The sequence below is a fragment of the Hippopotamus amphibius genome, chromosome 11 (assembly GCF_030028045.1).
Source record: "Hippopotamus amphibius kiboko isolate mHipAmp2 chromosome 11, mHipAmp2.hap2, whole genome shotgun sequence".
NCBI classification, from domain to species: Eukaryota; Metazoa; Chordata; class Mammalia; order Artiodactyla; family Hippopotamidae; genus Hippopotamus; species Hippopotamus amphibius.
The window spans coordinates 102,417,175-102,444,945 of record NC_080196.1 but is presented as its reverse complement, the minus strand read 5'-3'; the positions used below and the strand labels follow the sequence as shown (position 1 = coordinate 102,444,945).

Below are 27,771 nucleotides of genomic sequence, written 5' to 3'. Positions count from 1 at the left end.
AACGAAACAAAAACAAAAAGCACACAATCACATACTTTAAGGTAAAATTCTTTCTGTTTCTTTATACCGGTGACCCTGAACATCACGGGTTTGAACTGCACAGGTCCACTTATGTGTGGATTTCTTTCAGTAAAAACTACCGTGCTGCATGATCTGAGGTGGGTTGAATCCATGGATGCTGCATGGTGGGTACAGAGGGCTGCCTGGAAATATATGTGGATTGTGCAGGGAGTCAGTACCCCAAGCTCCACATAGTTCAAAGGTCAACTGTATGCTGAACGATAACACGGCATCATGATATTGAAAGCCCAGAAGAAAATTCACTGTGGCCAATCCACGTACAGTAAGTGTGATTTGAGAATCCCATGTTGTGATTTAGATCATGGGTAGATAAAAATTTTTTTTTCTGTAAAGGGCCAGAGAGTAAATATTTTAGCCTTTGAGGGCTAGATGGTGCCAACTGCAGCTACTCAGCTCTCTTGTGATAATAGCAGGAAAGCAGCCGTGTGCGAGATTTAAATGAACGGGTGTGGCTGTGTGCCAGGAAAACTTTATTTATAAAAACAGGTCATGGGCCAGATTTGGTCCTCAGGCCGCAGCGTGCCGACCCCTGATTTAGAAAGTCCCCAGAAAAGCCCTTGATGGTGTATAGCGGAGGGCCACGCTGCCCGGGTATTGGATGAGCAGGGCAGTGCAGAGACGTTCTCGGGTCCGTGACAGAATCCCCACCTGCCACTTAGGGGCTGGTGGACTGTGCCGTTCTCATCCCGAAGGAGCCGGCCACGATCTTCATTTTCATCAATGTCCTCGATACTCTTAATCAATAACAGGTCATTGTCATATATGCGTAGCCAGCTGGGCACATATGCCTGCGAAATTGCCAACAAGAACACCAGTATTTCTTTTGTAGTTTTTACTTTGGAACGTCCCTTTATGAATAACCATCTTATTTTTATAACAGTTTTGTGAAATGTATGAGGCAGATGTTGTTATGCCTCCTTCTAGATAGTAAAACTGAGTTTTCAATAAAGCCACTGGGTTGCTCAGAGCCACGTCATTGCTTCTGACAGAAATAGTAACAAAGTCCACGCCTTCTGGTTCTGCCCTTTGGTTCCCCGTCTGTCTCTGTAATGTGTCTATAATTCAGGTCAGGGGTTGCCTCAGCCCTGCACTTTGGTCGTAGAAACCCAGTAGGAGAAAGGATGGTTTGGAATTGAAAGGTCTGTACACGACAGCGTTTGGACCCCAAGTCGTGTCTTGCAGAATGACTTCAGGATTCACTCATTTAGGGCAGGGTGTATGACTTGGGTGCCCTGGTTTCATTTCGGGGTAGAATGAAGCTGTTAATAAAGAAGAGGGAAAAGACAGGGAGCTGCTAGTCCAGACGAGTCCCCGGAGCCTCCTAGTGACCCCTGTGATTCACAGGCTGCCAGTGGCCAGTCTGGACTTGCCGGTCAGCTTGACTTCGCTCCATATTTGGACTCCATTCAAAATGCTGTCACGTAAACAAAAAACTAAAGTAAACATGTACCATGGAAAACAGGTTTGAGGGGCAATAAATTCAGTAATCAAAATCTAGTTTGTCCGTAGCAGAACTTGCATCAAAACAATTGTTTCCTTACAAACTTATCCTGTCGTGTTTTGAAACCTGGGTAATTTGATCTGTCTGGCCAAGATGGTTTTTGTGTTTTTTGTGAATGAAACCTTCTAGACTTACTCAGACTCTCAGTGCTTTTTGATCATTCTTTTTGGTTTAATGAACTCTTAAATCTTCCTCTCCACCCCAGCCCTTGCCCCCCAAACTAAAGTTGGACCTAGAAATGTTTTATGTACAGTGACTAAATGTGAAAGAATGCTTTGTTGGCTTTTTTTGTTTGGTTGGTTTTCCTTTTTTTACTCAGCCTTTTAGTACAAATACATCATTTAAAGATTTTAGAAATTGATCTTTTTGGGAAGCAGCCTTTTGAGGTGGGGTGTAGCCAAAGATGTGGTAGCAGAGACCAAGTAAAAGAAAACTAGGCATCCCCCTTTCTGCTTCCCTTGGCTTGATGTCCCCTGCCTCTCTAACCCCATCTTTTCCCACCATGGCCCACAAGTAAGCTGAAGCTTACGTTCTGGAGCTTCACGTCAACTGCTCTAACCCTTTTTCCAGCCCCCATGTCTTTGCTTTGACGGAATGGGGAGCAACACCCCTTAGGTGAGATTATTTTGGTAATAAATCAGTTCTTGAGCAAGTGGGCATCTTTCTGATTGAGAATGCAGCCGGGTGGAAAGGCGAAAATGATAGTAGGATGGGACTAGCACAGAGCAGCAGGGGAGGGGCGATGGTCAGTCAGCAGGGACAAGGAGACACGCACAGTGCCTAAGTAAACAGGGAATCAGTGAAGTCCTGGCTTATAAATTCTTAGCAAAAGTGGTCTCGAGGAGTCAGCACTTGTCTTAGCAAAAACCAGTGAAGCCAAACTAACCTCATTTCCTTTTCTTTCTTTTTTCTTTTTTAAGAACTTTTAGTGGGATATAATTGACATACAATAAACTGCATATATTTAAAGTGTACAATTTGATATTTTTTTTCTTATGCATTTCCTTTTCTGCTGGGGTTATGGGATCAGTCGATTGAAGGAAGATTATAGATACAGTTTGTGTAGATTTTAACAGGTTATTTGACCAAGAGTTTCAGGAGACTGTAAGCTCCATGTGGGCGTAGCAGTAATGCAATAAGTATTTGTTGGATAAGTAAATAACAACGGTTAGGTTACTAGCCACCGGAGGTATCCAACCATAGGTTGAGAGGGTCACTTGGCTTCATGATTGTAGAGAAGATACCAGTACCCAGAACAGAACTGGACTCGTTTCCCCCAACCCCAACAGTCTGTGCCCGCCCCGGGAAAAAGCTGTTCTGAAAAGCTGTTTTACCCATTTGGAAGCTCAGCCATAACCTTGAATTTGAGAAACACTGCTCTGACAGCCTGTCTTAGCTTATGTACCACAGTCCTGGCTCATTGCAGGGGTGGGAGCAGGAGGAGCTGCACGGAAGCGACCGCGTCTGAGCAGTCGGCTTCAGGTTTTGGGTGGGCTGTCTAATTACTGCTTATTGGCTTTTCTTTTTTCGGTGATGTTTCACAGCAGAGGGCAAGGCCGTGGGAGACAGTTTTTAAAGTCACTGTCTTAAAAACAAGTGCGAGAGAAGTTGCTTGCTCATCAACCTCACTGCCTGGCCCAAATCCAGAGCTATTTATGAGCACGGCTGGGCCTTGAAGCTGCATGCCCCGGCGATGCTGAGTGGATGCGCTCTCACGCCCTAGGTGCCTGGAATCAAACCAGCAGGGACAATCGTCCTCTGCTGTTGCATTTCCCAGGCTGGCCGGCCAGGCTCTTCTGCCCGCGTGCTTCTCCTGCCCCTGTGCTTCTCCTGCCCCTGTGTTTCCTCCCATGGCCTTCAGGACCATGCTTCACAGAAGGAAGTAGGGGGAAAAAAGCCAAATGTAAAGCAGGACCCTGGAATGCTCTCACTGTTGCATGAAGATGTAGTATAGTACTGTCACTTGTTTGCCTCCTTAAGACGCGCAGAGGCCTCCCTGACGACCAGCTGCCTGTCCAACTCCCCCAGGTGTTTTCATGGGGCTAAAAAATGAGCTGAAAGCAAACAGAAGTCATGGCAGAGATGCTGATGGTTTAATCTATCACCCTTAGTGTCACTAAGCATCAGGGCAAGGGAGGAGTGTGGAGCAGGAGGTCAGTGGGAAGGGTGTGTCCTGGTCGACCAGCAGAAGAATCTTCTGGAATAGTTGGGGGTGTGTTTATGAGAGCCTGGGATCCTGTTCCAGATTGGGTGAGGGAGCTGGGAAGAGAAGCTGGGGAGGAGTTTCCACGTATAGATATGGGATGAGGTTGTCCACAGGGGAGGTTGTCCTGGGCTGACTTGGGGGTCCCCCTGGGGGAGTGTCCTGTTTGCTAGTTCTGTGGTGGAGGGAGTGACCCCTGAGCCCCTCATTGGCAGGGGCTGGTTGCATAGGGCATTCCTAAATCAGCAGACTTCTCAGGGGATAGATAAAATTCTAGACTGGGGTCTGGGGTGGCACAAGAAGGGCATCGGGGAAGGACTTGAATGATCGCAACATATTTTGTAGTTGAAATCAACATAACAGGGGTTTGAGAAGCAGCCATGAAGGAAAACAGACTTGCAGCCTGTTGGCCAAGGGACAGACCTGTCCCATGGCCTTGGCCATCGTGCCCGAGTGGTGCACGGTAGGCGGGAGGATGAGTGGATTTCCTTTTAGTATCATCTGCTCTCCTCACGAGCAGCTCCTGGGCCCCTGGTCAGTGGGGATGAAGAAACTTAGAAGGAGACGATCCCCTAGCTCAGGGCCAGCTGTTTTCTGACATAGAGATTGGGGTGAGCTTTTTGCCTTTATTTCCAAATGATCTTCAGGGCCAGGAGCTTCCTGATTCATCTGGTGGTAGTTCTCCTCTTATAGAATCATCCTTTTGGTCTCACCACCTTTTGAGAAAATCAAGGCCATATTTAGAATGTCTGCCTGGCAGCCAATGCAGGTTGATAAGGGAGATTGCAAAATTGTATCTGTTTACTGAAGGGGCCAATGTTGTCTCCGAAATGCAGGTGAAGCCGTATAATGTTTATGTCACAGTTGCCTACCCACCAGACACAGACACCCCCGGGTTTGCAGAAGAAAACAAAACCAAGGTAAGTATGCCTCTCTGTGCCCCGTTTTGAGTCTTGAACGTTGGAGACCCCTTTTCCCATTTTCTGTCTTTACACCCTTCAGCCCGCAGGCATTTCCATCAGTCAGAACATTGCGTTCCTTTCAGTTTATGTGCTTGCAAGAGGCCTCTGAACTTTCTGGAGCTTTCTTATGGAATCTTGGAGATTGTAGCCCTATTTTCAAGGGCCATTTTTGCTAGGAAGCTTTATTTAATTGATAAGGTGTTTTCTTTTTGATGGAGAGTACAACTTGTATTTTTAACTAACAAGATAATACTCTTTAAAAATAATATTCAGTATTTTCTCCCCTGGACTTAAACGCATTTAAACACTTGAAATGGTTGCTGATCTGTTGTCTCCACGTGGATTTCTAATGGGCATCTCGGATTTAACATTCCAAAAAAGGAACTTCCGTTTCCCTCTTCTTCCCTCCTTATTATTTTCCATCTCATTACCTGGCACCCACCGTTCCCCCAGCTGCTCAGGCTAGAAACCTTGATTCTTCCTCTCACATCACACGTCCAGCTGACCTGCAGATCCTCTGGGCTCTGTTCTCAGAATTTATCCCAAATCAGACCTTTTTTTTTTTTTTTTTCTTTTTAACTGCAAATATCACTACCATCCCAGCAGTGAGTACCACTGATATTTTTGCCTGAGCTGTTCTCATGGTCTTCAACCTGGTCTGCCTGCTCCTGTTCTTATACTCCTGGGGTGTGTTCTTCATAGAGTAGCTAGTGATCCTTTTAAAGCACAAGTCAGGTTGTGTCATTTCCCTGTGCAAACCCCTCTTGTGCAAAAAAAGCCAAAAAACAAAGCTAAAAAAAAAAAAAAAAAAGAAACCCCGCAAAAGATCAAAAACCTCTTGTGCAGCACAGTCCAGTAGAAGTTCCAGAATGGGACACAGGAAATGGTCTATGTACGCTCCTCTGTGGTAGTCACATTGTGGCTGTTGAACACTTGCAGTGCAGCTGGTGGGACCGAGACACTGAATTTCTAATTTTATTTCATTGTAAGTAATTTAAAGTTAGAATTCAGAATACTGCATGTTGGTGTTGGCTGTGTATCAGAGAGTACGGCTCCCCTGGCTCCCAGCGTGCCTGGAATAGGATCCAGAGATATCAAATGTTTTAGGTCCCGCACCGTCTGGACCTCGGCCACTTGCCCACAGCACCACAGCACTTTCTCCTCTTCTTGGCCTCGGCCACGCCGGAGCCCCGTCTGTTCCTTGAGCTTGCCTGGCCTGTTCGCACCTGCAGGTTTTGCTCTTGCCATCCTCTCTCTGGGTGTTAGAGTGGATCTTCCTCCTGTGTTTCTTTCCATCTCTGTATAGCCATCACCTTGGAGAGGACTTCCCTGACCCTCTGTAACTCAAGCATCCTTCCTGTGGGATGTTCACCATCCTCTTCCCTGGCCTTATTTTTCTCCGAAGTGTTTATCACCTCCGGACATTAACGTTTAATACAGTGACTGTCAGTCATCCTGAGCTGAATGCAAGCTCTGCACTTTGTTCAAATGAACCTGCCTTGACACATGGTAGGCACTCTCTGAGCAAACAAAGTGGAGAAGAAAGGAATCCATCAGAACTCATCCCCTTGAACCTGGTCTTGATGGGTTTTCTTCTTTTTTGTAGTGATGCTGAATAAATGTGAATCTACACAGCATAAAAATTGGCACTTATCCTCCATGGACTGTATATTTGCAAAAAAGATGTTTATGATTTAGAAGCTTTTCCCCCTATTCATTTCTCTTTGGCTTTGCCTCTATAAATTACTACTGTTTCAAAGAAGTAAATTTAAGCCAAATGCCCTGTTTTAAAAAGGGGGGGATCGGCTAAGCAGATTTGCAACATTTGGTAACTGGTCTTTTAGGTAGAAGCCAAAGCTGACAAAGGGTGGTGATTTCCTTGTGAAGATTTGATTTTGATGTTAAATTGGGTTTTTTTGTTTTCCCTCCACTAAAATGTTGGGCTGACTTTGGGTAAGTAAAATTCTGCCTTGATCTGTGGGTCCTGTAGGGGGCTCCATAGTGCTTTTAAATCTCCCATAGATCTGGCCACGTGGTTATGTCAGCCTGGAGGTCTGGAAGAATGAATGGGTGGCACCTTCAGAAGGGCTTTTCTGTTAATTTAGGTTCATCAAAAAACACTCGACTTTTAAGAGCAATATGCTTTTCTATTTTGAGAAAATATGTTCTGGTTTTTATTTTATTTTTTCAAGCTTACATGGTAAATAAAATGTATCGTTTCATGCTGTTTAAGGCTTAAGGTTTGAAACTTCTAACTGAAACTCCCTTCTAAAGAATTTTTGAGCACATGTGTTGCAGATCCCTCCAAAGAAGATTTTTTAATAATGAAAAAAAAGACAGGGCAGGGTCTTTTATTTTTTTTCATTTTTTAAACTTAAGCTCTGATGGTCCTCACTGGAACCGAGACCCACGTCCCTCAGAGAGTAGCTGAGGCCTCCTTGTCTTGCTTCAGCTACTGGGCTGAATTTTATATAGTAACCAGTAATCAGTAAACTGATTTGGGATCTAGATGGACTTAATTCTAAAAATAGGAATCAGTTCAAAGGTAGAAAACTGGAATTATGTATAGATTAGGGGAGGAGGGCTGTAAAATTATTTTTTAATTCAGTGGACAGTGATGGTATTGCTATGTCTATTTTTTTAACCTTTAGCCTTTGGAGACTCGTCTAATTTCAGAGACCACATCTATTTGCAAACCAGAGCAAGTAGCCAAACAAATTGTTAAAGATGCCATAGTAAGTAAAATCCTTGTTTCCTTTATTAATACAGTAGCGTATTTCCAAAACGATCTTTCTCCCAGGGCTTATTTCAAAATATAAATCATTGGGTTTTTCTGTGAGTTAAATTCATCATATCTAATACTGTACTTTTCTTCTGTTATTGATTGCATATTAATTAGTAGGTTCTGGAAACTAGTTATATATCTTAACCTTAAAAACAGATTGATCAGTCTGAGAACTTCGGTTCTTTGACAGGAAAATGAGACTTACCTGTGACGTGTAGACGGTGTGTATTGTATACTGTATGCCTCGTGTTGTCCTCTTCTTTCCTGCAGTATTTTCAGTTTTAGATTATTTTAGATGTCTTACTGTCAGACTTGTTGATTAAGGATTTTCCTTTCACCTTCCTGCTTCCCCAAGATCATTTTCCCAAATGTTTACTAATAAGAAAGTGTCACCAGCCCACTGGGCCATCATCCTGTCGACTCAGCTAATGCAGTTCCCAGCTACTGAGTTTATTCAGTCAAAAATGGTATTTTTAGAAACCAAGTGCTATTCTGTAGGACAGCATATGTGCCACAAGCTTCTTGGCAACATTCCCGTTACCCCACATGCAGAAAAGTGCACGTGTACAGGGGCTGTCTGTAAACCTCAGGCCCACGTTGAATTTAGGAAAACTGGGGACGATTGGAACAAGAAGCATCAGCAGGCTGGGCCTTGGCCTTCAAGGAACGTCCGTGCCCTTGCTTGTTCAGGCTGAACCGAGCAGGATGCAGGAAGCATCGAAGGCTATTAAAATATCTGCAGACGTGGAAAGAACTTTGCCCTGACTGTGTTCAAAGGCATACAAAGATGGCACCAGTGGATTGGGCGGACTTTGTTTTTCCTGCTTATCTCAAGTCAAAGCAAACACACTCCACGTTTTTAATGCTCCAGAGCAGCTCTTTGTATTTTGGCAGGATTCATTTAATCTGGCGGTTCTCACGTTTTTTCATCTCCTGACCGCTTTCCACCCTAAAGTCGTCCACAGCCCCAGAGAACTTTTGTTTCCATGGGTTATACTTATCAATATTTGCCATATCAGAAATTGAAACTGTGTCACTTTAAAAAATTTATTTATTCATTTAGAATAACAATGATAAATCCATTATATTTTAATGTAACGTTTTTGTAACAAAAATTACTCTTCGAAACAAAATTTAGTGAGAAGGGTGGTTGTTTTCCATTGCACCAATTCTTTAATGTTTGCGTGAATAGAAGACAGCTGGGTCCTCATAGCTTCTGCACTCAGTCTGTTGTAACATGTTATTTTGAATGAAGGATATAAAGTAGATCTGGCCTTACAGAGACATATAGTTGGAAAAGGAAGGAATATGTTATAGGCTTCTCAGATAATTGTGGACATTCCCTTTATTTTTTTTTTTTGATATAAAACCTAAACTGGATGAATAGTAGTTTCTTAAAGGTTAGTTGCAATGTGAAATTGGAAACTCTATCAATGAACTTTTTGTTCTCTGTTACATGAAAATCCATTGGTCTGCCTTGCACTTCGAATATCTCTTATTCATGATTCTGTAACATTATGCATTAGTCATTTGGAAAATATGGATTCCCTGAGTTACCCAGGAAATTACATTCATTAATATCACTGTTGATCATATCATAAAAGTCTTTCTGTATTGGGAAGCTGGCAGGCACAAAATGACAGATATACATTTTCCCAACGCTTAATTTTTGCCTGAAAGCTCTGATGTGAACATTGGCCACAAAAGCTGCCAGTTTTCCTTGAAGTGACAGTAGTCATTTTCTGCGAAGTAACTTCTAAATACCCACGTCTGAATAACCACGGACTGTCAGTCCATGGTTCTTGCATGTAAAAATGGTATTCTGAGGAAGAATCAGGACGTTTCCTGACTTACACAGTTGGAGGAGGGCTGTTCTTCAAGGCATCTGCTTCCATGTGGTACACGGCAGGAGGGCGTGCTTGGTGTGTGCTTCTGTCACGCAGGATATTAAGAAGACATGTCCTCAAGGGTTGAGATTTAACAAAATGATTAATTTTCCTGCTTTATCGAGGGCATTTTTAAACAAACCTGACATTTAAAAAATTTTTGGAGCTTTAAACAATTTGTTTTCTTTGTGTGTTTACTTATCACTGCAAGTGTGCGTGACTGGAGAGGCGCTACCACTGTGGTCTGTGCTAAGGAGACAGCAGTTTTGCCCGTCAGTGCAAGGGTCACTGGGTGAAGAAGGCAATTAACATCTTAGTGTCACCGTGACAGTTGTTTTGTCCTCGTGGAAGGGTCTCAGGACACTGGGGGTCCCTGCACCCACATTTTGAGAAGTACCCATCCAGCCATCCCAGCCCGTCTCCCAAGGCCACATTCATCTCTGAGCTGGGACATGTGCTCTGTTACCGCCTCCTCCCACCAGAAATGAACGGACACGTGTCATTGCTTCCGATGTGTTGAGTTGATTCCTTTCCACGTCGCTGCTATTCCTCTTTCGTTTCTTTTCCTTCTATTTTAGCAAGGAAATTTCAACAGTTCCATCGGCTCAGATGGGTACATGCTCTCATCCCTGACCTGTGGAATGGCTCCGGTAACTTCCATCACTGAAGGGCTCCAGCAGGTGAGTTGTGCCTAGGCCTCCAGACAGGTGGACACACAGACAGACAACAGGCACCTCTCATTGAACCTCAATGAGAAAAGGCTAAAGGAAGACAGAGCAACTTCATCTGAGGATGTAAAGAATTTTTATTGAAGTATCAACTTTTTCTTCCTCTACCAGGAAAAAGTAAAAAGGAAGTAGGTTTTTTTGTTTTTGTTTTTTTGTTTGTTTTTTTTAAAAGGAAGTAGGTTAAAGATACACTTGAGGAATTTAGACTGGGAAGAAGTCTTCTGTTTTGCACACTGCAGATATAGAGAGAAAACACTGCCTCTGCTATTGGGGTGTTAATCTGGGTTCTCTTCTGAGAATCACTCATTTTCTATGTTTGAAAAATGGAAATCTCTGTCTCTAGGGGATTAGGGGTGGTCTTGCCTAAAAGTCCTTGGATATTAGACTAGAACACTTTCCAGTGTATCAGGGCACAGAAGCTTAGGGAGATAAGTCAGAGATTCAACACGGTCCCTGTCCTCACAGAAAGCATAGTTTATCCAGAACACAAGTTAACTGCTCCTTGGTGAGCTGGGTGCCATGTTTGCTCCTGGAGAATCAGAGGTGAGGTAGCCTCTCTGACCTCAGGGGGCTTGCGGTCTAGAGGGAGAGACTGATAAGAATGGTGAGGCTAGGACAGTGCTGTGTAATGAGAGTTATAACAGAGGGGTTTCTCTGGAAAGACCAAGCCAGGGATGATGGAGGGTAGCAGGAGGGAAGGGAGGGGTGGGAAGGCCGCTGAGCAGTGTATGACAAAGCGCTACGTGATGTGCAGCCGACCACGTCCAGATGGAAAGTCCCTGGGACTTAGGTGTTGGTTTTCCTCCCTCTTCTCACTCTGATTCTCTCTTAAGAGTAGCCACAAGGGACTTCCCTGGCAGTCCAGTGGTTGAGACTCCGTGCTTCCGCTGCAGGGGGCGCGGGTTCGATCCCCAGTCAGGGAACTAAGATCCCATATGCCATGCGGGGCCAAAACAAAAAATGAAACAAAAAAAACCCAAGAGTAGTAGACACTAAATTTTACTTTTAGATGTTTTACCTGGGCTATGACTTTACATCTCCAATTCGACACATCCACAGGATCCTGCCCACCCCCCCCCCCGCCTTCCGTCACCAGTTTTGTATTCCTGTCCCCGTGATCAGTGTTCACGTTCACTTCCGAGATCAACCAGAAACGGGCGTGTCATCGCCGACCCCCACTTCTCCTGCTCCTCACGTCGTGTCTCCCCCACCCTCTTGTCCTGGGTTGGCCCACTTTTCCAGCCCTGTCGCCGCTCCTGCAGCTCAGACCCAGACACTCCATGCTTGAGGCTCAAGCTCTGGGAGCCAGAGGTTGTGAACCAGGGGCCTACGGGATGTGAAACATTTCATTTGGTCCATCTGGCATGAGTCTGCGTGTGGAAATAAAATAGTTTCAAAATTAGATTTACATTTCAAGTCCAGATTTCAGACTTTTCTTGGAAAATCAGGAGACCCCGCAGCCCAGGGTCTGCATTCTCACCTGGGCGTCACGAGCTGGGACGGGCGCACAGAACACAGCCCCCCGGCCCCTGTGGCCTGGCGGCACTGGCCCAGCCCTGGGTGTATCCACGTGGGCTCACACAAGTCCACCTTGCAGAGCAACCCTCCGTGGCTCCCCAGTCCCATCAGGATAAAGCTGCCGTCCCATCGCGGGGCACGGCCCTCTGACCTCCAGCCCCGTCACCCCCTCTTCCTTCTCCTCCTGCACCTCCTTTTCTTTCTGCCGCTTTGTCTTTGTCCCTCCGTCCCCATTTGCCTTTGACCAACTTCCAGCCTTCCTTCAGGTCTCACTTTAAACGCTGCTTTTTCCAGAACTCTCCACCACTGGGTGACATGCCTTGGACTTAGCCCTTTTGTAGCCTTGTGTTATGCTGTACCATAATTGCTTTTTCTTGTGGGGTTTTTTTTTTTTTTTTCATTCCCTTAAGTTTGAAAAAAAATAATTGACTTTATTTTTTAGAGCAGTTTTAGGTTTATAGAAAATGTGAGTGAGCGGAACTGAGTGAATTCCCACAGGCCCTCCTTTCCCCTCGCGGCTCCCAGTTTTCCCTGTTGATATCTTGCGGCAGGGTGGCGCAGTGTCCTAGTCGTGAGCCCGTATTGATGCGGTGTTACCAACTGAGGTCCACAGTTTGCATTAGGGTTTATTCATGGCCTTATCCATCCATCCTATGTGGTTTTGACAAATGTAGAGTGACTCGTATCCACCATTATAGTGTCATACAGACTGTTCACTGCCCTGACATCCCCGTGTCCCCCTCCCTGTGTCATCCCTGCCTTTCTCCTTCTGAACCCCTGGCAACCACTGCTCTTTTTACTGTCTCCAGAGTTTGCCTCTTCCAGCTTCCCTTTGGTTTTTACATTTTTCAGAATTATCCTTGTGCACACTTTAGAGAATCAAATCATTTTTAAGACTCATCATGAAAAACAGCAAGCCCTCACCCCATATCCCCCATTTCACCCTTCTCTGAAAGAGCTGGGCTGTCCTCTTAGCTGGACCTTCTGACCTTCACCTCCTTACCGCTAGGTAGATACTTATGTGGCCGCTTCCACTTGATTTCTCAGTTCGGGATCAGGTATTAGCTCTGCTCTGAAGGATGAGGATGGCGCTCTCCTTTCTTATCCTCCTCCCCCTGCTCACACCCACCTCTCGTCTGTCCCCACCCTCCCTTCTTAGTTATATCGTGATTTTGGTTAGATCTGTGTTGAGATAACCATCATTAGGGCTATTTAAATGCTATTCACAGCTGAGCTGTGTAATGCGCATAACTTATTTTCCTTTCTTGTACAACCTTTTGTTTTCCCCGAAACTGTTGTTGGCCTTTTTCTATGTATTGTTTCTGTGTATTATTCATAACGACTGTCTTCATCTCCTCTCAGAAATACCAGATACTCTTATCAGTTTCACCTTCTGGAAGGAACTCCTCCTGGAGCCTTCTGACCTGCCCATCAGGACTGGCTGCCCCTGAGTCTGGTGCTTAGGTGACCACGGCCTCCCCTTCACGGTCATCCTGGGGGACCCCTCTGCCTCTCTTGGGTATTGGGTCCCCACCTCCTGCTCCTGCATCACAGGACCACTGCCTTTCTTTGTGGATGCCCCTCTCTTTGGCTGTTTACCTCTTCTAGTAGCTTCCTGAAAAAGGATACTTGGGAGGCAATTTTTCCCCCCCAACTCTGCACGGCTGGTGGAATCTTAATTCCCTGATTAGGGATTGAACCCAGGGCCTCAGCAGTGAAAGCGTGGAGTCCTAACCATTGGACTGCCAGGGAATTCCTGGGAGGCAAATTTTTTGGTGCTTTATATATTTGAAAATGTTTCTCTTTGTAGCTTTATGCCTTGTATAAGTTCCATTTACACGTGTTGTAGTGAGAGTCCTTCAGTGGAAAGAGTGAAGAATTAATGGGTATGGTTAATTGCTCTCTTAACCCTGAAGCAGTAATTGCCTTTTTTCAGTTGGTTGTCTACCTAGGTATGGAGTGAGCTGGCGGAGGCTGGCACTGGTCGTTCTCACCACAGTGCTCTCAGCACCTAGCGTAGGGTCTGCCTTTTATGATCAGAACACAAACCTTAAACCAAAAAGCCTCGATTGTAGTTTGTAGTTTGGATATTTGAGATGCTGCGCTGAATCTCCGAGAACCCCAAGGCTACTAAGAATGCCTGTTTTGTTCTTTGTATAATTTGCATATATTAACTGGACAAATATTTTATGATTACCTGTCTGGCAGGCCCTGTGCTGTCCCGTGGTGCAGGGCAGACAGCTTCTGTTCTCCGTGTTCTGCTGGCGCTTACAAAGTTTTCATTATACGTACTTATCCTTGGAGCAGATTGGAAGATGCATCTTAGAAACTATTTATCAGAGACATACCCTACAATCCTTTGAAACAGATGACTGTGTTGTCCTGTTGCATGAGCTCAAAGATCTCTTTGTCTTGCAGGTGGTCACCATGGGCCTCTTCCGCACAATTGCTTTGTTTTACCTTGGAAGCTTCGACAGTATAGTTCGTCGCTGCATGATGCAGAGAGCGAGATCTGAAATTGCAGACAAAACTGCCTAATTCTTACCCCTTGGAAAAAGACTTTCTAAATAATTTGACCAGCTTGCTGCTAAATGGGACGCAGTTTTTGGCCTGCAGACACTCATGTCTTGCTTTCGAGTCTGTGAGATTGGACCAGTGCTCTCCAGAAACCTGGCTGCAAGCAGAGGGTTAGACGTTCAACTCCAGACAATATTATTAATACTATGCAAATACGGAGCAGGAGACCACGTGATTCTCCAGGCAGAGAGGTGATGGTAAGAGAATTCATAGCATGTGAGCAGGGTGAAGAACAGGATTCCAGGGTGATCACTGAATTTTTTTTCTATTTATTCTTTTTTTTTCCCAGCAGAGATCCTATGTCCAGAAATGTACTTTCTGAGCACTTTTTTAACCTTTCACGAAAGGCAGTTTATGGGTTTCTGGGGCCTTCTTTTTTCTTTTTAACTTGGTGTATTTTATTCCAGATGCATTTCACCCATTGCCACTGTGTCTGAGTCCATAATAACGTCCCTGACTCCCTCTGTTGTTGGTGGACCCTCTTGGCTTCTCTCTCTTTGATCCCATAAAACTCTAAGGGGGATGAGAGAGGGTGATGCAGTGGAACAAAGGCGACAAACATTTTCCAGTAAGAAAAAATGATGCTTTCTTGTCTTCTTTAGACTCAAATACTTTTCATTTTTCATTCACGGGGAAAGGCAGGCTCCTAAAATGTTTTCAAGAGAAGTAAAATCTTGGAAGCTTAAAAGTTTACAATTTCTTCGATGGCCATGATGACCTGAAGCTCACCCATTCCATTGTAAGTGTCTTATTCTTCCCATGTCTTCCTTCCAATTTTGCTTATACTGCTGTAATATTTTTCTAAAACACAGAGAAGACCAGTTTTTTTTTTTTGACTTGACTTTTTAAATTAACAAATTTATTAAAGCAAACGAAAAAATTAGAAAGCACGACCTTCGTCTCCTCGTAGCATATATGTAGCCTTTAGGAGAGGCTGATGATAGCATATTTCAGTTTTATTCAGTAAGGAAAAAATGTAGGATGACAAGGCCGATGTTGAAGATACTCGTTTTTGAAATAAAACGATCACCGCGTTCTTTCTGTGACTCTCCCACTGACCCTGAGAACATCCTTTTTGTACCACGTTAAGAAAGCCTAGCCATCATTCTCACAGTAGAGACATGGAAATCCTGTTGGCCCCCAAGTGTTGTTTTCAGATGCCAGGCTCCGATGGTATCACATACCATCCATCCATTGGTGGCTTTCCACAGCAGGTGCCTCTGATGAGGTCTAGCCGCCATCCACCGTTAACTGCTTCACTCAGTCATTGTATGTGCTCCTTCCACACGAGGACAGTCACCTCCATTGTAACGCTGGGTCCCCTCCCCCTTGCATACACAGCAAGTTTGTACATTACCACGTTCCAATTCCTTTCGGTGAGAAAAGACCACTGCTTTTGAAGAAGGAACTTTTTTTTTATTGTTTAAAAAAACACAACTCTGCAAAAGATAAAAGACCTAAAAACTATTACAAACCTTTTTTTTTTGGTCTTGAGTTTTTGAACCTCTTGACTTAAAAATGACTTGGGCTTCCTAGTGGCGCAGTGGTTAAAAATCTGCCTGCCAATGCAGAGGACATGGGTTCGATCCCTGCTCCAGGAAGATCCCACATGCCATGGAGCAACTAAGCCCGTGTGCCAAAAAAAAAAAAAAAAAAAATCCTTCTTAGTTCCAGTATCAGAAGTAAACCTGAATCCCCCAAACTTCCAGAAGAAATCAAAATACACTGACCTATGTGCTTTAAGATTAAAATATTTAGCTTACTTGCTGATTAAAGTTTCATTAAAAAAACAAAATGACTTAATTTTTACAAAGTAAGATGTTTAATGGCTTTAATCTATGGTGTCTTTTTAAAAGACATGAGAATGGCACATTTTCAAACACTGACAAGACAGAAGAAATTATTATTTAATATGTAAGTTGCTTGGGATGACTTCATTGCAGTTTATGGGGGTGGGTTGAACCCATAATGGTTTCATGAATCTTTCAGCCTTAGAGAGCCATCGTCTGCAAAGTCTGTTGAGTCATATCGGGCAGCCTCTAAGAGGGAGTAATGGCTGTGTTTTCCTAATTCCCAGAAAACAGATACAAATTAATAGCGGGGTGTTTCTCAATTTTATTCGTTTCTCATAAATGTTTCTTGAATGTTGGCACCTTCTACTGATGGTCTATATTAAAATCGAGTCCCAGATGGTGCCTCATTTAATAAAATTTACTATTGTGCAGTAGTTATTTCGATATGCATTTCTCAAGGTATCCTCAGAAAGAGCACTGTCACTCCAGGTCATCTACTGCCTAAACAAATCAAGAGCCCCTGTTCCACAGAGGGGGTCGGGGGGAGATATCCCCAACCCAATTGAAGCTCAGGCATGAGAGCAGATTCGTGGAGATTATAGTGTCAGGGAATGGACTTCTCTGTCAGAGATGGCAAAGGTCTACAGTCTTGTAACCAAAAAGCTTTGAAAACTGAGGTATTCCTTTTTTTCTTCCTAAATTTGGTGCCATAATTGTTTGATAGCAAAACCTGGCTTGAACTAACTTGAAATTATTATCGTTTTTATTTATGCCACTGCATGGGCTGTTCATTAATTTTTGTCTGAAGACATACCAATGGGTCTGACTTACAGGGACCGCCCCAGACTCTGTGGAGATGTTTTGTAATATCCAGTATATGCCCCATATTACCTTTCCAAAATTCAAAAAAAAAAAAGATGAATTCTGAAACACATCTGGCCTGAAGGGTTTTGGATGAGGGATTGTAGACACTTAAGCAGCATCATGTAATGATCTGGCTTCATCCAAAACATGAAAATATTACAAGGCAAATTCTATTTTTTAAATCTTTTTTGGCTCAGTTATTGTACAACCTTTTTTTTTTTTTTTTTTTAACTGACTTACTTTTTTGCTCAGGGGAAGAAAAGAAAGCCTGAGTCAGATTGTTAGGGAAACTATTGGCTTTTTTTTTTTTTTAAAGGACCGCATTGATTCAACACTTTCTATTGTACCCAGAAGTGGGTAAGTCCTACTTGTGGCAAAAGAAGTTTAATCATAATTCTGTTGAAATGTGAGTTCTCTCTATGTGACCAACAATAGCTTATTATGTGAGTTTCAGTTCTGAAGTGCCTGCCTCTGCTAGGTTGGGTTGTACTGTTTGCTTGTAATATATCTGTGAGTATATTTATTTTAAAATGCTTAATGTTATTCAGCCATAGAAATTCCAAAATACGTTCAAGGACCCTTTATCATTGAAAAAGGTATAAAAAACAATTCTCACTTATTTTTGCAAAAACAAAGTCAAGAGAGTTGTTCTTGTCTATATATTTTAAAATTTAATTTTCACAGCTGAAAAAAGAAGAAATTAAAAATGCTGTTAGTGATGGCCCCTTTACATGAACACTTTTATATATTTAATTATTAGTCTCTGTTTGGATCTGTTAAACCATATATTGTTGATCCTTGGAAGTGAAAATTTGAGAGACCATTTCTAATGTTCAGATGACAGAAGCATTTTGATAATAGTTGCTTGGATTCAAAGAATTGTATGTCTTTGTCTTTCTAGAAGTCGTCAATACCATAATGATTTTTTTGTTTGTTTGTTTTACTGAATTGTATCATCAACAGATTTAATTTTATTGCATCATATTCCAATTTAAACATGTCTTAAATCACTTGAGGACACTTAAATAGTCATACTTTTTGACATGAAATGTTTTGAATCATTCTCATTTCCTTAAGTTCTTAGTGACTCAGCTTTGAAAAAATACCTACTAACCATAACCTTCCATATTCTGGACTAAATCTTGTTTAGTTCAGAGCAGTGATGGCAGATTTGGTATTTTGAAGAGGAGATAATAGCTACTATATTTTACACTTGCTTGATGTGACAACTCTTAAAGACATTTTTAAACTGATAAGAGTGCATATGGCTATTTTGATATATATTAGAACCTGTGTTTGCTACTGTAGAAGCTTTTGTGGCAGAATTATAACCTAATTTTCATATCTTGTATTTCTGAATCACAACAAGAAATAAATGGGGAACATGCTTTACAGATTTGAAAACTTATTTTTTAGAAATGTGCATTTTTTAAAAGAGATGTTTAAGCAAAACACAAACCTCTTTCATAACGTTATACTAACCTTGCATCTTAAACACTTGACCAGGTTTGATATTTTATCATTTTTTAGGAAGTAATGTTTTCACAGTAAGTATTTGGTATTCTGGGCCCTTGTTTCAAATATGTTTTGTTTGTTTGACTCTGATGTGGGATATATGAGTCAGAAATGTGGAATTTAAGAAAATTTATTAAGTGATTATGTTTCATACACAAACTGATTTCCCATACTTTAAATCTTCATATTCCAACCATGAAATATCTCCTCAACTCTGAAGGGCATAGAAGAGAGATATGGGAAAGAACACGCCTTAATATTTCTCGGTCCTTAAATAGAAAAATTTTGGTCACGTTGACAAGAGATGCCTTGGATGTCAGTTGGCAAACTTAACCTTTCTTTAAATTTGAGCAACTTCTATATGTAAATAGCACAGGATATCGCCTCTATAATTTTTTATGTTTGGACGTTTAAAAAGAAAAGTATTTCTTGACTTCTGTTCCACTCCTGATTTTATCCACCCCATTTTCCCTCATTCAACATGTATTTATTGAGTGCCTGTGACGAGCTCGGTATCCAGGCGCCCGGGATACAACTTTGCATAAACAATCTGTCCCTCTCTCCTGGCGATTACATTTCTGATTTATTTCCCTCCCCACTTCTTCACCCCTCTGAAGCCTCTTACAAGTCTTCCGGGAGGACGGGGAACCACTCCCCATTCCTTCCTGCAGGCCTCTGAATTTTATGCCACAATTATTTGAATGCCAGGCACTATTCTAGGCTGGGAATGCACAAAGGGAAAATATGGTCCCTGCCCTCAAATAGTTTATAATCTAGGGAGAAAAACATATGTCAGAAATTACATGGTGATCCAACAATAGCTACGATTAAAGTATCGTAACATTTGAAAACGTAACCCGTGCTAGTCGCTGTTGTGAGTGCTTTGTGTGTAACTCATTTACAACATCTACTGACCCTACCAGTGGTACCTTCATATCCCCATGTTATAAATGAGGGCACAGGCACAGAGAGGTTAAGTAGCTAGGCCAAGGTCACAGCTGCCAAGCAGTGAAGCCATGATCCAAACCAGTTTCCTGTCTTGGAAGCTCCCAGCCTCCATAGGAAACCTCTTCTCGTGGCACAAATGGAATCCGAGGGCTGCCGGGGATAGTTGGGGATGGGCTCACAGGGGAGGAAGTTGTTGAGATAAATCTTGAGGAATTAGTATGAATTTTCCACAGGAAAGTTGGGTTCCTTTCAGGGAGATGAGCAAATGTGCAAAGGCAAAAGACGCGAGAGGTCTTGGCGTATTCCAGAGAACACATAGAGGTAAGGTAGCTACGAGAAGGGAAAGTGGAAGGACTGGGTGGGCAACCAGGGGGTAGGCTTGGGCCACATCATCCCATGTGGAGGAGTTGAGGTTTCGGTCTCTGAAGACCTTTGAGCAGAAATATGAAATGGCTAGATTTAGAAAGATCATGGTTACCTTTGAAATTCAGGGGTGGCTGAGCCCTTGGGCCTTGGAATAAACATTCCTTATTAGTTTGGAAAAAACCATCTTAGATACCTATTGGTATGGGTTGAGTTGTGTGTCTTTAAAAGATGCTGATGTCCTAATCCCCAGTACCTGTGGACGTGACCTTATTTGGGAATGGGGTCTTCATAGATGTAACGAAGTTAAGAAGAGCTTATTAGGGTCCTAATCCAGTATGACTGGTGACCTCATAAAAATAGGAGAAAACAGAAATGCATAGGGAGAACGCCGTGGGAGGACAGTGGTATACGTCAGAGTGATGCAGTGGCAAGCCAAGGATTGCCAGCCCCCAACAAAAGCTAGAAAGAGGTAAGGAGAGATTTTCCCTAGAGACTTCAGAGGGAGCATGGCCCTACTAACACCTTGATTTTCGACTTTGAGCCTCCAGAACTGTGGGAGAGTAAATTTCCTCTTTAATAAGCCACCCAGTTTGTGGTACTTTGTTACTGCAGCCCAAGATAACAAACATATTTACCTTGATTTTTCTAAATGTGTTCATAAGCAGTTAATGTGTGGGAGATAACTGTGCTCTGTGCTAAAGAGCATAAGAGAATAAACATTAGTTATCACACATAAGAATGTAAATTCTTTACCTATTTCCCCTCAATCCTATGGTGTTTCATGTCAATCCAACAAGAGCAGGAAGCATTTGAAAAGTATAAGGCAAGTTCCTAATCTCAATTTATTCACTTTAAATGCCAAGTCATTAGTTTGAAAGGAAAAAATTGCCACAAGTGAATTCATTGTGCTTTCCTTTGTAAACCAAAAGTAAACATTATTTGCAGGCTGTTAAACTTGTGCAACAGAATGACATATCTACACTTTGTTGCCTGGTTTCAGCAGTTGTTGCTTAATTATTCCAAACATTTTTTTGAGGATTAGGACCCACCAAAAATTAGCCAGGTGGGTTTTTCATTTAAACCAAGGCTGGTTGGTTTAGATTTGGTAAAAGAATTTCCTGATGAGGACAAGGATGGTTTGAGAGCACACAGTGGATTACTTGGATGCAATCACTGTTACAGAAGAGGGGCTCTGGAGCATAAATGAGTCAGGAACAATATTACTGTTAGTTTTACTAATACCAATGGGGAATTAGTATTATAATAATAACATTATTATGTAATGTTTGCCAACAAAGTATGTAAACCATCTTAAAGCATATGGCATTATTTAATATGTATTTACAGTGCATAAGATACTTACATCAATTATATCTCAATAAAGTTGGAAATGATAATGTAGAAGATACTTGAAGTTGGAAGTTAGTGTTTTGGATTGCTTAGGCCAGTGAGATGTTATTTTTGAAGCAGTTCATTTTCCTTTTATGCAGACTATGTGCTTGTTTTTATTCTGCCTAGTCAGTTCATTTTGTTTATGGATTTATTTGTACTTCAGTTTGCCTGGATGGTTTGGGGTCACGTTTTATATTTTTAACTCTTTCATCTTACCTATTAGTTGTCAATTTCCTCTAGGTTAACACTGTCCTTCTATCCTCTTTTTAAATAAAATATTTTAATACTTGGGAAGATTTGATACATACCTATATTAAATATTAGTATGTTCAGATTGGAATAATGTCCTTTTTGAAGTTCATAAACTTTGGGAACATTTGTATGGGTGATGGATGAAGAGTATTTCCTGAATGATACTGTTAAACATCAACCAGTAGGTGGCGAAAATTGGCAATAAAAAGCTTTTTGTTTGGCAGATTGGAGAATAAAGAAGGGAAACATAGGCCTTTCAGATTCCTGATACAATCTCTGTTCCCTGCATCTTGTTCTTTTCTCCTCCGGGTGCCATCCTACTGCTAGAACCCAGCCAGGCAAAGCTGGGAAAAGGACCATCCATTGGCTCTTCAAAGTGGAAGATGCCTTGGGGAAGTGAAAAGCCCACAGTGCCTACATTTGGAAGGTTATTGGAAGGTCCCTAGATTCACACCTACGACTCCTGACTCAGACAGGTGCTCCCTCCACTAGCTCACCAATACTAGAGACAAATAGTTAATTCACACACTGCTGAGGATTACTTGCCCTCACACTTTAGGTGGAATCTAGTAAGCATGCAATCTGAATGGAGGAATGGTTTCACTCTTTTGACTGAAAGAGTATCCAGGGTATTCCTAGGGAATATATAGCCTTAGTCAAGGGCTAATGCAGACCTGTCCTGAGAATGTTTGGTTATGATCAAGAGGTCACTTAAGTGTGAAGAATCTGTAACGTGAAGCTCTATGGAGTAAAGGAGAAAAAAGGAAGCTTCTCTTTCTCTGGGAATGGGATATCTGTTTCCTTCTGGTCTCCCTCTTTGCAGAAGTACAATCTTTTTTCCAGCTCTGGCCTCTCATTTCCTCACTCACATGCTGGGTCTCAAGGACGAAGGCTTTCAATTCCTCTTAAGTAATTTGGGGGGGTTAAAACAAGCTTCTGAGAAGATCCCTAAACCATGATGTGTGGCATTAACACGTGTTTCTCCTATTCTGTGAGAATATATATCCTAGGTCAGTCTGTCCCCAGTGGCTCTCTCCAGGCCAGCATACCCCCGCCCTGCCATGTTTAAAAGCGGACTCTGTCACAGCAGTTGGAAGGCAAGAAGGACCACCGTCCTTCATTCCCTCTTGCCTGGATAAGACACTTGTACCAGGCATCCATTCCTATATGCAAGAGTTGGCATGTTGGACGATTGGATTTGATAAATGAAGAAATGAAAATAACCTGCTGTGCTTATTTTGCCAAAGAATGAATGCTTTGATTTTAGACTAGGAATGAGACAAAGTATAGTGTGAGAACATATTTGTACACATGGCAGTACTCACTTGTCATGTTTCTATGACTAAAACAAGCCAGTGTCCCTGTGTGTTTGTACTTGACTCCTATTAGGTAAGCGGCCGTGTTATTAGTAAACATTTTTTTTCCTGGCACTTTATTTGTCAAAGACTCTTAGAGAGAAATTAAACACATGCAACTTATTTGCCCTCTGTGCCTTTCTCCTGGGGGCTATTCATACCAATGATCCTTTTTTTAATGTGTACACATGTGTGTAATATATAGGTGTGTGTATGCATAGATAACTCGAGAAGGTGTGGACATCTAAGATCGGTTGGTAGGCGACCGTGGAGGCCTGTAGAGACCCACCCGCCCTGATCTAGGGGCTGCGGGCCTAGAAGGTGCCCCGTAGCCCTCTGCGGCGTCCAGCCCTAACTCAGGGCCGAAATTGTTAGGCGCAGAGGTTTTAAGTAAAAGTAAAAACATTTACTTAACCACTCGAAAGCCCTTGGTGTCCCCCACCAGTCCCTCCGCCGCGCCACGGAGAGCTCGGTCACGGCTGGTGTCTCCGGAGTGCGTGTTCTGCGTGGACACCTAGGAAGCAACTTGAAAGTAAACACGACGCTTGGGGCTTCCCTCGCGGATGAACGCGCAGTGTCGCCTCTCTTCACGGGAGGGCAGCGCTGAGCTCCCTCTGCCCGGGGTCAGCATCGGCCGAGCGTGGTAACACGATGTGTGGTCACACACACACACACACACTCTCCCTCACACCCCGCGCGCGCGCGCACGACCAGAAAGGGTCGGAGAGATTCCCGGCGCTTCTCCAGCACCGGTTTTCTCGGCGCCCCCCCCGCCGCCCCCCCAGCTCCTGCCCCCCGGCAGCCGCCCGGCCGGCCGCCTGCGGTTTCGCGGGCGCCCCCGGCCCCTCGTGGGCCCCGGAGACCCCGAGCGCGCGCCGGGCCCGCCGCAGGCCCGAGGAGGCCCCTCGCACACCCACCGCGCCGCGGCCGCGCGGGAGGCCTGCGCCGTCCGCGCCACCCACCGGCCGGGCCCGGCGGGCGGGCGCAGCGGGCGGGCGGGCGGGCAGGCCGGCGGGGGCCGTCCCGGGCGCTCCCTCCCCGGCCGCGGCCCTGCGCGCCATGTGTCCCCGGCGGGGCGCGCCGCTCCCGGGCCGGCCGCGGCTCCTTTAACCCGGCAAGGGGAGCGGGGCGGAGGGGGGGCGGCGGGGCGGCTCCGAGGAGGGCTCTTTCTTTCTTCTTTTTTTGAATGAACCGTGTGACGTACGTACAGGAAACCAGTCGGTTAGAGAGGAGAATGAAGAGGCCAGCCCCCCCTCCCCGCGCCGCGCCCGCCCCCTTCCTCCCCGCGCCCGCCCCCGCGCCCGCCCCCGCGCCCGCCCCCGCCCGCCGCGCTCCCGCCCGCCGCGCTCGGTTTCCCCGCCGAGCCGCCGCCGCCGCCGCCGCCGCTGCCAGCGAAGGTGCCGGGCGCCGGGCCCTCCCCGCCGGCGCGGCCGTCATCGCCCGGAGCGGGTGCGCGGCGGGAGCGCGGGGGAGGCGGGCGCCGCCAGCGCCGCCGCGCAGGAGCAGGAGGAGGAGAAAGGGTGCGCAGCCCGGAGGCGGGGTGCGCCGGTGGGGTGCAGCGGAAGAGGGGGTCCAGGGGGGAGAACTTGGTAGTGGCCATCCTTTTTAGGGAAAGAGGGAAAAAATAAAACCCTCCCTCGCCACCTCCTTCTCCCCACCCCTCGCCGCACCACACACAGCGCGGGCTTCTCGCGCTCGGCACCGGCGGGCCGGGCGCGTCCAGCCTTCATTTATCAAGCAGCTCTTCGGAAAATGCATTGGCCGTTCGGAGTTTAATCAGAAGAGGATTCCTGCCCCCGTCCCCGGCTCGCCCACCGGCCCCCGGTCCCTGTCTCTCTCCCTTGGAGGCGTGAAGCGGTCCCGCGGATAGAGATCCATGTCGGTGCCCGCGCGCGTGTGTGCGCGTGTAAATTGCCGAGAGGGGGAAAATCACAGGACTTCTGCAAATATCGGACTGAAAATTGTCATTCATCTGCCGCCACCGCTGCCTTTCTTTGCCCGTGCTCTTGAGATCTCCGGTTGGGATTCCTACGGATTGACATTTCTGTGAAGGAGAAGTCTGGGAATCAAACTGGAAATTCTCCTAATTTTTGCAGCCCCCTCCCCCAACTCCTGATTCATTTGGAAGTTTCAGAGCAGCTATAACTGGAGAGTTCTGAAGATTGATGGAATCTTTGCCTTATGCATTTGTTTTCACGAAAAAGGAAACCTGACAGAGGATCATGCTGTCCTTAAAAAATACAAGTAAGTTCTTTGCACAGGAAATTGGTTTAATGTAACTTTCAATGGAAACATTTGAGATTTTAACTTTAAGTGCATTCGAGTAAGTTTAATTTCCAGGCAGTTTAATATATTCTTGAGCTGTGTAACTTGTAGTGTGTGTGCCCTGCTTTCACACAGTGGATAAAGGGAAATGCACCTGATTTTGACTGATTAGTTTGTTTTTTTTTAAACCTTTCAGCATCACGGAGGAAGTAGACTGATATTAACAATAATTAATAATGTGCCTCATGAAATAAAGATCCGAAAGGAATTTAAATAAAAATTTCCTACATCTCATGCCAAGAGGGAAACACCAGAATCAAGTGTTCCGCGTGACTGAAGACACCCCCTCATCCAAGAATGCAAAGCACATCCAATAAATTTGCTGGATTATAACTATTCCCCCTTGCGGGGCCGTGGGGCGGGAAGCGGGGGCGAGAGGTGCTGTTGGTACCCGGCTGCTTTTCCTCGGGGGAAGGATGGCGCACGCTGGGAGAACAGGGTATGATAACCGGGAGATAGTGATGAAGTACATCCACTATAAGCTGTCGCAGAGGGGCTACGAGTGGGATGCCGGAGACGCGGGCGCCGCGTCCCTGGAGGCAGCCCCCGCGCCGGGCATCTTCTCCTCCCAGCCGGGGCGCACCCTCGCGCCCACCAGGACCTCCCCGCCGCCACCCCAGACCGCCCCTGCCGCAGCCGCGGGGCCTGCGCTCAGCCCCGTGCCACCTGTGGTCCATCTGACCCTGCGCCAGGCCGGGGATGACTTCTCTCGTCGCTACCGCCGCGACTTCGCCGAGATGTCCAGCCAGCTGCACCTGACGCCCTTCACCGCGAGGGGACGCTTTGCCACGGTGGTGGAGGAGCTCTTCAGGGATGGGGTGAACTGGGGGAGGATTGTGGCCTTCTTTGAGTTTGGTGGGGTCATGTGTGTGGAGAGCGTCAACCGGGAGATGTCGCCCCTGGTGGACAACATCGCCCTGTGGATGACTGAGTACCTGAACCGACACCTGCACACCTGGATCCAGGATAACGGAGGCTGGGTAGGTGCACGTCTGGTTGAATGTGCGTCTGGTCTGGACGTCTTGGGTCTGCGATGCGGTGGTCGGAGTGTGGGTGGGCTACAGGGCCAAGGGCAGGCCGATGAGCCAATGAAATAAAATCAGGTTGTGGCTTCCCTCCCTCTTTACCTGTACAGAGGTCTCCCTGCCAACCCTACCGTGATCATTCCTTCCCGGCAAAATTGTTTCCCTTGCTCGCCAGCCGTTGAGGTGCAAAGATCCAGCCTTTGCTATTCAATAGGATCTTGAGAAAAATGGAATCCCTTCAGGGTTTCTCAAACTGGGGGTCCAAGGATCCCCATCATCATCGTACCTGGCCCGAGTAGCTTGTTGAAATGGGACGTTTCAGGGACAGCTCATAAACTGGACGCCAGACTGGCAATCCGCATCAGAAATAAGCTCCCCTGGGGGTTTCTTCTTTGTACTAAAATTTGAGAACCACCCAATTAGAAGAACAGACTCCCCCAGAGGACCAAGGGCATGCCTTTTGTGACTCACTTGGTAAAATCTACCCAAAGAGGAAAACCAAGGTAGCCCCTTTCCCTGGAAAACTTGGATGTTTGTAAAAAGGTAAGTTGTGAGTTGACTTTCCAAAAGTGCGGCAACCCCAGCCTCCAATGTGTGCTACACTCCTAGGGGCATGACCTGGTGTCTTAAAGATCACTCGGCTCTGGATGTTTATTTCATCAGTGACAGAATTTGCATTGGCTGCATACCTTGTGTTCCATTTCTATAACTTTATGATTTTGAGGTTTACTGGAATTTTAGTATCTTTTACTTTTCATCACCTAGAATCCACATCATTTGGTGGTCTCCTCTGCTGGCAAAACTTGCATCTGGATTATCTGTATAAAGCGTAGAAGAATTGATTCTTAGCTGTGGGTTTTCATGCTCTGACTTTAGTTGAAGTGATTGATGCCTGTATTTTTGAAGAACATCTGTGAGCTGTTTTTTTTTCTGGTACTATTGTGCTAGATAGAGTCTCCATGTCACCATAAACGTGTGTGTGTGTGTATGATTCTTTGGGGGAAGGGTACAGATCCTAAGACTGAAGAAGTGTAATTGACATCTATATTTTGTGTCTGAAAAGATTAATTTGTGAAAAAGTGAAAGAGGAATAATTCTTGTCTGAAGTTTTTTGCAGACTTTTTGCTTTAATCTGAAGAATTGTCTTTGAAAAAGGATGCAGTTCGGTGCTTCCTTTTAGTCTCTAGGGAGAATTACTAATATTATTATTTTATGGGACCTAACAGGAGCAAAAAGCTTAGAAGTCACTACAGGTGGATTCGATTTCAAGAAGCATGTTACATACATATTTTACTACAGGTTACAAGGTATGCTAATATTAAGGGGCCAAAAAGAGGAAAGGCCAAGAAAAGTAGATGACTGACATGAACATCTGATCCTACTTGACCAAAGTTGACAAAATATTGATGCCACTGTTCAGTGTTTAGAAGTAAAACATCCCCATTTAGTATTTAAAATTTAAATGCTTTTTGTGAATTATTTGTTTTTTGAGATCACATATTATCAGATCTTTAATAATTCTGGAAGAATTCAGTAAAGGTATTAAAGAATATTTTTGTTAAATGTTTGGTTAAGTAGGTGGTTTTACTTTTAACCACCATAACCAAAGAGGTAGGGACTTCCAGACACCAAAAGCATCATTTTAAGACCAAAGTAAAACTAATATAACAATTTGACTATTACATATTTTTGTGA

At 44.6% G+C, this 27,771-nt stretch overlaps 2 protein-coding genes across 4 annotated transcripts in view; both read left to right on the top strand.

The window, feature by feature from the left end:
- KDSR (3-ketodihydrosphingosine reductase) overlaps nt 1–20,758 on the top strand; it is a 41,779-nt gene extending 21,021 nt beyond the window's left edge. The window contains exons 7-10 of the mRNA XM_057699532.1: nt 4,622–4,705; nt 7,399–7,482; nt 9,997–10,098; nt 14,083–20,758. Of these exons, the coding sequence (XP_057555515.1) occupies nt 4,622–4,705; nt 7,399–7,482; nt 9,997–10,098; nt 14,083–14,202 (390 nt within the window). The 3' untranslated portion in view covers nt 14,203–20,758. The remainder of the gene's footprint in view (nt 1–4,621; nt 4,706–7,398; nt 7,483–9,996; nt 10,099–14,082) is intronic.
- A 3,487-nt stretch (nt 20,759–24,245) lies between these two features.
- Nucleotides 24,246–27,771, top strand: part of BCL2 (BCL2 apoptosis regulator) — a 171,333-nt gene continuing 167,807 nt past the window's right edge. For 2 of the 3 annotated variants that reach the window (XM_057700483.1, XM_057700485.1), the window contains exons 1-2: nt 24,246–24,970; nt 25,188–26,031. In XM_057700483.1, coding sequence (XP_057556466.1) covers nt 25,468–26,031 — 564 coding nt within the window. In that variant the 5' untranslated portion in view covers nt 24,246–24,970; nt 25,188–25,467. Of the gene's footprint in view, nt 26,032–27,771 lie in introns of all 3 variants that reach the window. The other variant, XM_057700484.1, reaches the window with a different exon arrangement.